General features: G+C 38.9%; 1 protein-coding gene across 2 annotated transcripts in view; it reads left to right on the top strand.

Annotated features, from left to right (window-relative positions):
• Positions 1–14,369, top strand: part of LOC125227808 (ecdysone receptor) — a 349,096-nt gene that overhangs the window by 139,939 nt on the left and 194,788 nt on the right. For both annotated transcript variants that reach the window (XM_048132156.1, XM_048132155.1), the window contains exon 3: positions 11,760–12,032. In XM_048132156.1, the coding sequence (XP_047988113.1) occupies positions 11,816–12,032 (217 nt within the window). In that variant the 5' untranslated portion in view covers positions 11,760–11,815. The remainder of the gene's footprint in view (positions 1–11,759; positions 12,033–14,369) is intronic.

The following is a 14,369-nucleotide window of genomic DNA, read 5'->3' as shown; positions in this document are numbered from 1 at the left end:
ACAATAGAAAGTACGAACGTGCGTTCCGTGAGAACGCGCGCCACCCTGATTAGGCCGCGAACTCGCGGCCGCCAGCATGTACTTGTAGCGCGGCGATAGAATCGCGGAGTGAGACGCCCCTGGTTTCACGGCAAATTCAAACAAACCAACACTGCCAATGTGCATGGATTTTGTGCCTGCGGCGTTGCCATAGAAACCCCTCAATGGCGCCTATTTGTGTTACTTGATTACGTACAACACTCTTTGAGAAATATAATACCTGCTGATTTTATCGATCATGTTTTTGATGAGATTCTTGAAGTGTTAACATTCATAACAGAGTATCGGTTACATGATGTTTTTTTTTTATATTTTGTAAAATTTATGTTTGGCTTTGTATTTACGAATTTCTTCTTTATCATAATTTCTTTTTAAGAGTACGTTTAGGTAGTAAAACATTAAGGCACTCTTATTTTTGTGAAATCGATTGCATTGCTTCACTGGACGTGAATATAAATACAAATGGACTTGCAATAAGAGCAAACGATAAAACATTCGTCACATTACCAAGCCGCATCGAGTTCTCGGTTATTACAATCCGAAACATGAAGTCGATTCTAGACATTCGACAACAACCAGTACCCACGTGGGAGTACTCCAGTAATGCGATTTCCAGACATGTGCTGAATGTAAAATCGGTTCTGATGACAGCTTGTGGGTTTACTGCTCAGAACTGGCTATGTGTTCTTGCGCGACGCATGACTGAGTCGAACTCATGAACTACCACTGTAATGTGACTTCAAGATCCGTAGTAAACTTAGCATAATATATCAGCACTGTTATACTGGTTTCTTAGAGATGTAAAATCTCTGCGGAGAACCAGCGATCGGAATGTTTCTGGTCTTGGTATAGATGAAAAGATAGCTCAAATAGAATCGGTTCAGGGACATCACGTAGCCATTTTATCGGCAAAGGAAGTCTGATGGTCTGCCAGAGCAAGGATTTTGTTTCATCAAATATATCGTCATGTATACGGGCAAGGATATATGTATGAAAGTATTAACGTAAAGTTTATTTTTCGTATTAAAATAATTGCAATTAATTAGCATTTTCAGCAGCTGCGCGTGCAAGTTGGAAATAACAAAATAATGAATAAATATGAACATACCTACTATCTACGAAATGGGTGTACTGATAAATAAGCTTAGCACAATATTAGGGTTGGTCCATTAATAGAATTTGCTCAGTATGAACTCGTAAGAATTTATTTCACCTTGTAAAACATTACAGGTAATAAGATTTTGTATAAACATTAAGACACTTCAGAACTTGACATGACATTAAAATAACAATGAATCGAAATCATGACAAAGACCGAACCCGCATCCAACGAAGGGCACGATGCGCGGTCGATATGGCTGATTGCGTTGCGCCATAGCAAATTGCTCAACTTAAATTGTATACAGTTCTTTATGAGAGCACAATAACAAATATGGTCACGATTTGTTAGCCGCCGACCGGTTTGATTTTGGTTGACACTTCGTTTGCTATTGCGAAAGTTATGAATCTGTGTGCCGATTGTAATGATCCTTCTTTTTTATCGTCACACTCTTGACAGATCGTGGTTCGTGGTCGTTTTAGAGATTGGTGACGAGCTTCACATGACGCAGCCATTCTTCTCAGTTGGTTGTTACCCTGACACATTCGCATACACTTATCCATAGCTTTAAGCTGCACACTTATTATTGTTGGTTTTGTTCGAGATGATTGTAACATTGGCTCTTTTCTGTCTTTTCTGGACCACCCCATACTGGAGATGGATAAAATTGTATGGATGCGATATTACACGACATATAACAGTTGTTACTGCTTGATGCCAAAAACGTATGATGTGGAAGAGATAATAATGCAAATGGATACAAAAATACCAAAGTACTTCAATATTATTCTTCCTTTTTGTGACAAAGCAGATACTCAGAGAGCACTACGAAAATAGCACAAAGAGAATACCAAGCAAATATCAAGGTAAAAATGCAAATAACCAATTGATAATACTGCAGAAAAATAACACACCAGTTCTCCCCCTTTAAAAAGGTCTCGGATGCAATTTTAACTTAAGCAAAGTCTTGCCCATTCATAAAAATGCCAATTCCAGCGACAACAGGAAAATAATACAGAAGTCAATGTGGAAAGAATTGCGAATATCGACGATATCGAATGCTTACCTACGATATTAGTTATTCAGAATGACTCTGTTTTCTTCAAGAAACCCCTTGTACCAATATCGGAGCATAAAATTTTACCTACGATACTTCAAAAGGTATCAAGTGAACTGTTTTATCTCGATTGTAACGTTCAATTGTTTGAATTGCAAATACCGCTACTTTATGGTCTTGCTATTGTATTTTGCGTGCCAATATAAAACAATCCAACCATTTTTCACGAGAGTCCGATTTATTTTACTGGACTGGTTGTACCAGACCTTTCGAAAACGTAGCAGCAGTTCGTTAAAATTGTCTTTTATGGAATGTTTGACAGTTCGCCTTAGAACTTTAGGATGACAGGTTGACAGTTGGCGGCACCATATTTAACACTAATCAGTTCGTCGATCATGGTGCAACCCGTTTATGTCCAAGGATAAACCAAATGTACTGACAATAATAGTACTATTAGATATATTTGGCTTATCATTAGAAATTACAACTACCAAATAGTATTTTTCGTTTTAAAGTTGTATATTGTATGGTCATCTCCAAAGCCAGTTTACAGAATTTGGGATCATGCTTCCAATCTGCATCGGACACCGCATCCTTCTGTAAAAAATATTCTAACAAGGCTAAGGAGTCTCCTAATGTACCTCGATGCAGTTAAGACAAAAAATGCAAATAGATGTTGATAAATGCGTCTAGTCTTTAATATGACACGCTCTGAAACCGCTTGTTATTTATAAAATATACGTTGAAACGACCGGTCGCGGTCACCTTGCATGAGCTTCCTTTATTCGGCCATATTGCCGACGTGTCGTTGACTTTAGTGACATTAGTGAACTGTTTGCATCACTGTTTATTTTAATGGCAAAATTGACTCATTAACATGTGTCATTAGTGCAGTGACCTGAATACGTAACTAAAATTTGGTTTTTGGCGAGACCAGAATGGGGTCATGAAGCATTTTAACTTACTTCAAGGTCACAATTTTTGGTAAGGAATTTCGACCAAAGTAACTGCAGTAATATGTTGATGTGCTACGTGATATAGCAGATAATTATAGATATAGCAGAAACGATAGAACCTTCATGGGATGGGTAGATAGTTGGAAGTAATAACCCTTGAAGGGTAAGCCTCCGCGAAGGTAAAGGTGAGAAAATAAGGGCACCGCGTCGCCTTCAACGCAGCCGTTACGGGTTACGATTTGCCTTGTCTAGTCGTATTGACGATTTACTATTCGAAAAAGTAATATTATTCAAATTTATTATTCGAAAAAGTAATATTATTCAAATTATATCATACGCTATTACTAGGAGGATTAGCCTAGTTGTTAGCCAAAGTTATTCAAAATATGACCAAAGTGATCTTGTTGAATAATGTAACGGATCTGTAACCTATCTTGAATAAAGATATCGTTAATCCTTAGTCCTAAATGCGAATAACCTTAACAGTTATGTAGATCCCGATAGATTATGTTAACAAGCTACGTGGAGTAGGTAAGTCCCGTGGGAACACACAAGTGTCGGCAATCACATTCGAACCGTATATGCTACGTTCAATTTGCTCGGCGCTTAATAATTTAAAAGGCTCACACCGACTCTCTAATTACTGACATCACACTGTATCTACCTTAGGTTATCGAACCCAAGCCTACGATATCTACGAAAACGTATTCACAAGGTCCGATGACGCAATTGCAAAATGCGCTGACCTCGCTTAATTTATCGAGTGAACAGTGCACTCGGAGTCGCGCCAATCATAAATTCTATTTCCGCGTCATCGACAACTTGTAATGGCGCTGAAAGAGCACCGGAGTTTTGCATTTAGATTACAAATGTGCAACGTCCAGATACTTATGGCGCGCCAGGCGGGCTGCGACACATCACAACTTCACGACCCAGCGCTCAATGCATTCCAGAACATTCTCCGGACACTGCCACCAATATCCGGCGCTCCTACGTACTACGTACTCATTCCTTCCCGATAAATCTCTTTATTCGATCTAAGCGCATATCCGCTGACCGATCCAAGGATTCTTAACGTCCGCGCTGGCGAACCATACCTGATTTATTTCGAGTACTGAATATTTTCTGAGCGTGAACAGAGAATAAAATCGCGCATAAATCTGGCGATCGCAATCGTGGAAGACTAGCGACTGCGGTGTATAAATTTCTGGAAACAGAATACACTGCACTTAGATTCTTCCGATTGTGCTTGTCGTATTTTATACCAGCGTTATTGTAATGTGCCATAAAAGCTTATCGGGTGAGTCATAAAAGAGAATCATCTAGTTAAACAGCAGTACGAAGACGAGAGCCAAAGCCAATGTCACGTGTGGAATTGAACAATGGACGTCGCAGGGCAGAGCCGGCGCCGCAGCTTGCCAAGCGATCCGTGAAAATCAAAGTAGGACATGCCACAACCATTTACGAAATCGCTTTCTCATAACGAATGGTGGAACTTAAAGGTCACATAAAACGGGAAGTGTCAGGTGCTGCGAGAAAAACAACGAACCGTAGCCGTCAGTTTGTAAGGTTTAAAGTCAAGTCGTAACATCTAATGTTATGATTACGATCTACATTAACTAGGAGTATTATGAGTTCCATCATAGTGAAATGGTCAAAGTTTTTAGTGGTCGCTATTCGCTACTCTTTCTTACTATAGCTAAATTTAGCAGCACGATCTTGGTACCATTTATTCAAGTCTACTTCCAGAACTCTTTACAAGTCAGATACTTTAGTTTTAATGGCCCAATTGTTACGCTTAAGTGTAGTTAAGACACTTTGCTACTTTAAACGCTCTTGAAGAAGCTTTATAGAGTTAAGCCCGGCCCGAATAAAGGTGATCTGATGTAATTCTAAATTTTAAACGTGGAGTTGGAACTGTAATTGTAATATATAAAAGTACAAGTACAGAAGGCTCACTCTCAACAACCTGTCAACGGACTGCATGCGACATTGAGTTCTATTGCGCAGCGTGAAGGTTGTCAAACTATATGGGCCGCAAACTCGCGGCCGTCGAAATGTACGGAAGAAACGCGGAGTGAGCCGCCTCTGCACCAACCCAACTCTAAAAACTAGACCAAAACTCGACGCACTCGACTCTGTCAAGGAAATCACTATCGGGACCCAAGATGAGAGATTAGGTTGATCGACTTGATTGGCGTATGAGGGCCCGGAGAAAGCTCCGACATTGGGCTGCGCAGGCGGCGGGGCGCAAGTAGGTGAGCGTGTCGAGGTCGTGACGTCACGCGCTTTCTCTGCGCCGCCGCTTGTGCAATGCGTACTTGCACTATGCCCCGTGCACCGGCGTTTGGGTTGGATACCAGTTTCACAGCTGAGCTGAGCTGATGGTATGTTGGGTTTGAATCGGATACCAGTTGAACAGCTGAGATAATCAAGTGTATAATGAGATCAGACACACGGACGATGTGACCTTGGACAATGAAGGATAGCGAGTAATAAAAGATGCCATTTACGTATTGGATTTATGAACCTGGAAATACTTTTGACATAATATTGTCTTCGGTTACCGCGATAGTTACTCATGAAATAAAACTATGGAAACGGATTAAATCGCGTATAATGAATTTAAAAATGTATCCCGACGTTTCGAATTGTGACAACCAAAGCGCTAAATATATCGTAACACACCTTTGTTAGCATAATAATAAAGATCAGTGTGCGTAGCCGAATCTACATATAAACAGTCACGATAATTGCTCTTTCTTAGCTATCTATCTCTATCGGTCGTGCGTATTGACGCGACAGAGCCAGACTACCTTTCGCGACGTTTAGTTTTCGTTTCGCGTCGCAGAAATGCCATTTTGACTGCCGCAAATGTCGCAATGTATTTGACGCTCACTGTACGACAAAATTAGTAGAAGAAACAAGCATTTTGCTGTGTAACAAGTACATACAATTCATTTAATATTAGCAAAAAAGTATTTTCTTATATTATCTTCGTAAAAGGGACGTAAGACTTAATAGGAAAAGGTGAAACCGCTTCTACATAGAAATATGAGCTGCATTTTCCTTATTTATATCATATTGGGATTATAGAAAATACTTTCACACAATTTGATGTAGATTTACCACGGCTATATGCTCTTTTGTTTGACTATTAGAAGATTGCAAAGCAAACGAAGTAGGCTAGTACATGACGATACAAATGCGTAAAAAAGGAAGTTCGAAACGAGTGGCGATAAATTAAAACACGACCGAAGGGAGTGTTTCAAATCGACACCAGTTACGAATTTCCTTTTCGCACGTGTACCGTACGACGTTTTTCAGTAAAGATGGCCATCCGAAGTTTCAACCTGGCATCATCATCATCATCATCATATCAGCCCTTTATCGCCCACTGCTGAGCATAGGCCTCTCTTCTAGTACGCCATCTCCCGGTCCTAGGCTAATCTCATCCAGTTATGACCCGCAGTTTTTCGGATGTCGTCGACCCAACGAGCCAACGGATGCCAGGCACTTCTTACATTTGTTAGCGGCCACCATTCCGTTAACATTTTGGTCCACCTGCCATCACTCTGCCTAGCAACATGTCCCGCCCAACTCCATTTTAGTTTAGTAATAACGAAACCTACGTCTTGCACCTTAGTGCGACGACGGATTTCGGTATTCCTGGCATATAATGAACCAACCACTTCTCGCACTAGTGCGTAAAAAAAGCACCATCTATACTGAAAAAAATTAAACAAAGGGGATGGGCTTTCAAAACTGACTAAAAGTAAAATGAAAATGTGAATAATGTAAAGACTATTTCACGCGACCATCCACTTTTATGTCAAATGTGGCATACCCTGCCTAGAGGGTCCATACTCCATATTAATACATATGCACGAGGACTCTTTAACCACATGAAACCTCACTGATCTTAGTACAATGTACGCTCGCCTCAATATTGCAAATATCTCGCCATATTTTACAGAGTTATTTTATTACGCCCAACAATAAACGACAAATGATTATTTTATGTAAATTTCCGTGTCTGCAATTGCAAAGCTGCGATGCAAACGCGAAAGGACGTGAATGCAATACTAATTAAGTAGATGCCATGCGGAATGACAGGATGCTTGACATTTTCATACATCAGTGTGTCAAGACTCGATGGATGTTAATGTTCAAATAAATACATTATAAGTTAATATACTGAGACGTTATTTTTTAACCATATAAGGCAGTAGGAAGAGTATTTATGAATTTTATTTGTAAAAACCGGCCAAGAGCGTGTCGGGCCACGCTCAGTGTAGGGTTCCGTAGTTTTTCGTATTTTTCTCAAAAACTACTAAACCCATCAAGTTCAAAACAATTTTCCTAGAAAGTCTTTATAAAGTTCTACTTTTGTGATTTTTTTCATATTTTTTAAACATATGGTTCAAAAGTTAGAGGGGGGGACGCACTTTTTTTTTCCTTTAGGAGCGATTATTTCCGAAAATATTAATATTATCAAAAAACGATCTTAGTAAACCCTTATTCATTTTTAAATACCTATCCAACAATATATCACACGTTGGGGTTGGAATAAAAAAAAATATCAGCCCCCACTTTACATGTAGGGGGGGTACCCTAATAAAACATTTTTTTCAATTTTTTATTTTTGCACTTTGTTGGCGTGATTGATATACATATTGGTACCAAATTTCAGCTTTCTAGTGCTAACGGTTACTGAGATTATCCGCGGACGGACGGACGGACGGACGGACGGACAGACAGACATGGCGAAACTATAAGGGTTCCTAGTTGACTACGGAACCCTAAAAATGTACAGTAAAGTCACCTGCACCAATATTATTAATATCGTCACGACTTTTAATAGTTATTTGTTATAAAAGGGGGCAAAGTTGTATTTTAACGCCGAGTGTGGAATTGAAGAGAGTGGTTCGAGAATAGAATCCTGAACTTGCGAGTTTTTTAACACACGTGAAGTAAAATACATTTGCGCCCGAGTGTAACACAAAACTTTTCCCCTCACTATAGCGAGGAAACTACATCGCAAAAAATGCATTTATTACTGCTTCCAGTAGTTGCACAGGTGGTAAATCATCTTTATTACTAGATTCACCTACTTTTATCAATTTTAAAGCAGGTAATTTGACTTTATTCAAGGTCAAATTACTTTACCCACTAGTGGATAAAATGCGTTTTTACCCCCTGGTATTAAAGGACAAAACACGTGTTTCCGAGCTAGTGAGGGGAAAAAAAACTTGTATCTTCGTCTGTCAATGAAAAGAAAATTGTAGTAAGTATATATGGAATGCATATAGACTTACTGCGTTTTAACTTTGAGGAGCAGCGTGAGATACGATATTTTTTCAAAGTAGTGACGATATATAATCTGCGTAGGTCGCAAATGATATGCATTTGCATCTCTCTACAAACAAGTGTCAGTTATTCTACTGTCGTTGTGTAATATATTTATGCAGGTGACTGTGTAGGTCTGTTAAGTACTTTACATATTTTGTAACGAAAGTGTAATCAAAAAGTGTCATCATTTGCTTACCCTTATACCATTTACTTGGGGTCAGCACAACGAGTAATTTTTTTCATATCTTTCTATCGGTCATCTCATCATTAACATCCGCTCGTTTCATATCATCTCTAACACCATCCGTCCAACCTTTTCTTCGGTTTTAATCTCCCGCTTCCTCAATCCACATAACAGATATAAAAACATATGAATATCACATACTAAAAACGAGGAGACCCGGTCTTACCCTTTTAAACGGGGACATCCACGTCTTAAATAACGTCGCAGCTAATATCCATGTATCTCCTTTTACGATGGGTGAACAATGTAGCCAATTGCCAACGTCTTATCCGGGTAATATTCAACCGGGTATACCCGGGTAACCCGGCCATATTAGTCCGGATAAATGGGCTAATCCGGCGACGCTGTTTCACGAGGTGATTACAGATAGCTGCTAGATTTAAGATGCTTGCAATTTAGTTGGCGTTCAAGAAATATCGCACAGCAAAACTTTAAAGATAAGAAAAGTGGAACTCGGAGCCTTGCCAAATAAGAAAAGCTTTTTTTGGATTGAATTTATTCGTTAAGATTATTTAAATAATAATGTTTAAAACTGTCTATGAAACATACCCCGCACATTGCGCACCCAGAACACCTGACCGTGATTGAATCTTGCATCTAAATGTCGAACTCTGAAATAAAGGTATATAACGTGAAGGTTTTAAGTGGTATACCCAAGTAACATTTAATTTCGTGATGAGCCAGGGTAGTTTTTGCTTGACCTACTTGTTTTAATTTTCATCATTCAGAATCCGATTTACAGTCACGACTGTCACGAGGAAAGAACATTATATGGGCGTCCAATTTAGTACAAAATAATATTTATTTAGCTTTTATACAACGCTTCAAAGCAAAAATATTACTTAGACTTCTATTCAGAAATGTCTAATTATTTTTAACCTTTAATGAAAACAAAGCATTGTCCATCTCGAGTAAAATTTGTTGCTAAGAAAAATCTAGTAATTTATACCTTTTTAGCACTTTTTCCTTGGCGTCAGCCTTCAGTAGGTACTAGTCTTTGTTCTTTCTTCAAAGCAACGTTTACTGTTCTTTAATGTTTATACTTCTTATCTTGAGATGAGATCAAAGATTAAACGTACCATGATTTGTGGGTCTTTGTTACAGAAATTACTTAGTAAACGAATTTTCAATTCGTGAAAATATAGGTAATCTCCAGTTTTCACAACAAGTAACTAAAATCACTTGAAATATGTCATTTAATTACTTTTTTAAATCACAATTTAGAAAAAGATTGTACTACATTTTGTTTCTGCCTTCTGCTTCTTCTTCAACAGAAAAGTTTTACTGACACACCAAAACAACCAAAGCATACATAGATATAAAAAAAGTTTCTATATACTATGTCATAGACTATACAAAATGACGTGATATGTCAGTAGCTAGTTGAAGATAAACAATTCAGAATAATTGTCAGGTGAGCACATAATTCATAGTTACATCAGACTATTGATTTATTTACCTCAAATCTCCTTCATAGGCATACCAACACCTACAATAGACCTCCCACAAGGCTGATAATCGAAGGTTGATAGTATTGGATGAGGGCAGCAAGGAGCCTATAATTGCAGCGATTATGAGCAGGCCTTTTGTGCAAGAATGAAAGTGTTTGGGAAATGGAATGATGGCAACACAGAGTAGTAATAGAACAGAGGGAGTCTCACTGAAGACCGGCTGTGACCCAACAATGGCGGACGTTTTTTTTTTTTAATTTTATTTTATGGCTTGGTGGCGACTTTTCAAGCCAGCAATGGCAGACGGTTTGCGATGTGCAAACACGATTGAAAATCAAAATAATTATAATTCGGGTCAAAAGAAAATCAATTCTTCACTTAATTTATCAAAAATTAATTATTTTAATGGAAACTTAGAAATATCTTGTTATTAACAAATAATAATGACTCAGTGCGCCGTGTGCAAACACTATTTAAAAAAAATACTGGTCACACTCTTGTTTTGCAGTTTGTTGGTTTACGATTATGAACATTAATTAATATTGTGATTATACGCATAATAACGCGATAAAGTATTAATTTATGCATGAAAAGTTGCTCCGTATTATTTTTTCTTTCGATTATTGTCATTTTTACACAATTTGACAACGCATGTAGGCATATTTTCTTATTTTTCTGGAGATGTTTTCGCCACGGGCGCCTCGATCCGACTAACGGGAGATTAGTGGATGAGGTCATAGACAAAGCTATCAATGTGGATGATGGAATCACAGGTTTTTCTTCGGAGTTATCCGTCCATAGAATTATAGGTTCATGGATGGCAATTGGTATATTTTTATGACGTGTGCCATATAAGACGCGCTCCATATTTTACTATGAAAATATTTTTTCACATTTGTACTATTAGGCGATCAGAAGGCTCTTCATTTAGTTATTCATGTTGTAATGAGTGGTATAATCATGACTTTCGATAAAAATGCACTACCTACTTATGATGTCTAACGTACCAACGTTTCAATGTACGTATCCTTTCTTTAAAAAGTCAGCAATAATTTTCGCAATGATGCTGCTACTCTAATCTAACAGCCCTTTTCATATTTGTCTTAATACTATAGGCTACTTGCCTCCTAGTCAAATCAGCTTCTTTTTAAGAACTGTCAAAACGAATTTGAACGACTTGCTAATATGGAATTCATAATTATGAAATCGAATTGAGTGACGTCACGGTCAACTCAGTTACTTTATATATTTCTACCTGACTTATTAAATAGAAATTGGATTTAAAAATAACTTTTGTCCATGTTTTTCTTATATTTATCTGATGCTTTATTTCGTGCATGGTATAAAATATTTTATTTTAACTACAGTCAAGTTCCCTATTGTTGTTATTGTTGTTGTTGATTCACCAGGGCGACAAAAAACAAAATCCAAGGTTAACTCGCAATCAATCTTCTGTCAATTTATGACGCACCGTTTCAGCATAACGCCTATCGAGTTGATTGAGGGTCGAAGCTGCGACGTTCTTGAAGTCAAAGTCTCAATAAGTCTCCTTTGGTTCCAGAAGTGTGGAGTGCGGGCGGCGGGGCCGGCGCGAGCGCAACATGCGGTAGCAGCGGCATGGACCTCAAGCACGAGGTGGCATACCGCGGGCTGGCCGGCGCGGTGAAGGCCGAGCCGGGCGTCAGCCACAACGGCGCGAACGGCCACGTGCGCGACTGGATGGCGGGCGGCGCGGGAGCGAATTCGCCGTCGCCGGCGCCGCAGCCGAACAACGGGTATTCGTCGCCGCTGTCAACGGGCAGCTACGGGCCGTACAGCCCTAATGGGAAAATAGGTGAGTTATATATTTTACCTTTTAACCGCTTAGGGCCGCTTAACTCAAGGATAGTGGGTTATCAACTGTCAAATTCCATATAAAATGGTGGGTTAAGCCTCGGGTTAACCCTCCATTTTCGTTGGTGCAAGTGGTCCTTAGTGTAACTACGTTTTCACATTATCCTATCCGATTCTAGATCAAATTAAATTATTTTCTCATAGAAAATATTTTAATTTGTATTTTTTTAAGTAGTCTCACTACTATTATACTATAAAGGGCGAGCGTGTATACAATGTATGCAGCATACTCAGCTCAGGGCACTTGTATGAGCTTCAATTGTTTAACATGCCCTCCCCGCTGCACACCCAATATGAGCGTGCACTCAGCTCAGCCCTTACACCGTGTCTTGCGTGGGCGACCGTCGCCGTCGCGTCTCATACCTCCATATCGATAAGGTTTGATTTCGTATGCGTCGCATCGCCGTCGCGCGACCATCGCGCGACCGTCGCCCACGCAAGCCACGGCGTTACACTTAAAATTTTTCATCGAGCGTGCTCGTGTCTGGATCTTGGCGCCGGCGAAATGGCCGACGAAGTCTTTACTGTCTTATTTATCAGACTTCGAAATGAGCTGGATACAAAAGTATGTATTCAGCTCCGTCCGACCGGCGTCTTATAGTTTATAGGCCCCAATCTACTGTTTACCCTTTGTCACCTAGACAGAACTTGCAAATCTGAACTGGCAAATTTCGAAGCCAGGAGGATCTCGGCGGATCAAAAAATCTACCAGATCAATGTCTTAGGGATTTCTGCGTTTCAATATAGTGACACGTAAAAATCATGATGCGTGCACTCGATGAGTCAACGCAACGAGCCTATATCAGTTTTTCTGTCTTATTCGAACTATTAAGGCATATACAAATAGGGTTCTAATAATATTTACCTAATTATGCGCACATGTGAAAAACTAAAATTTTTGCAACCTTTACGTTTTCATATACTTACCGTGTCTTAAAATATAGTTAATTTATAATCATGAAAGCTACATTGTAAGAAACAACCTGTCAAGGTAGTAAATTAGGACATATTTCAAACAGTAGCGATTTTGCAAAGCACTTTGCTCGGTTATAGGAGGTACTTATTACATTCGCTCATAAATTTGTCAATATAAAACAAAGATATTTAATTTATTATCAATTTCATCGAGGATACAATGTAGTTGAAACGATTTAACATACTGTTACAACTTGTTGGTATTAGTAGATAAAAAATTGCATAGACTCATTTATTTATTTATTTGAAAACATATTTCAATGACATTACAGATAAATCCAATGCGTCATGAAACTTAAATTAAAAAAAAAACAGTAAATAAGAACATGAAAAAAAAAAAACAATAAAAGTTTACAACTAAACAATTGATTTGGGCGATGACGTAATAGCAACAGCGTTTATATATCATTATCACAGTCAAGTTATATGAATGTAGATTCGAATTTTCGAAAGTGGCCCAGTTTAGCACGTACTCCTAACCCCTCGATACCGTAAAGAGGCAGTATTATAACAGGAGCTGAAATAACCAGTTATTGTACGTCCTATATCGTAACAAAGAAACTGCGATAGTCCATTTCCTAGCCTCTATTAATGACACCCCATGGGGCATAGTTTAAGTAGCCGATACAATAGACAAGGTCATGCTATTGTGTGCGCTAGCAAAGATCTCTAGGGTTATATTAAACAGAATAGCACTGACGTAAAGTAGGTTAGGTTGATTATTACGACGTGATGTTTTGTAAAGATGACCATTTTAGCCTTGCACTCGTACACTGACGTAATAAGTTTTTTTTTTTTTTAATCAATCAATTATTTATTTGTGATAACTATACATAAGTTTTTCAACACACTACTACTACTTATTGACGCAGCGACCCAAAATGAGTCTTGGCCTCCGACACGAGTGTACGCCAATCATCCCGATCCTTAGCGACGTCCCTCCAGTTGTATGCTTGGAGATCGTGCAGATCCGCTTCAACGGCATCACCCCAACGATATCTAGGCCGTCCACTTGGCCTCCGTCCTACTGAGAGACCTATTCTTCAAACCATTCTTAAAACGTGGCCGAGCCAACGGAGACGATGGGCCTTAGTCTCGCCGATGACGTTAGGTGCACCTTTTCAACACACAAGTAAAATATATTTGCACCCGTGTGTAACAAAAAACTTTTCCCCTCACTGTACCGAGGAAAGTGCAACGCAAAAACCGCGTTTATGACTGTTTCCAGTAGGTCCACAGGGTAGTCAATCATCTTCATCACTGGATTCACCGACTTTTATCCATTTTAAAGTAGAAATTTTGA

Source organism: Leguminivora glycinivorella, chromosome 7 (assembly GCF_023078275.1).
Source record: "Leguminivora glycinivorella isolate SPB_JAAS2020 chromosome 7, LegGlyc_1.1, whole genome shotgun sequence".
In the NCBI taxonomy this organism is placed as follows: Eukaryota; Metazoa; Arthropoda; class Insecta; order Lepidoptera; family Tortricidae; genus Leguminivora; species Leguminivora glycinivorella.
Note: the sequence above shows the minus strand (reverse complement) of the source record. Positions and strands in the feature narration are given on the sequence as shown.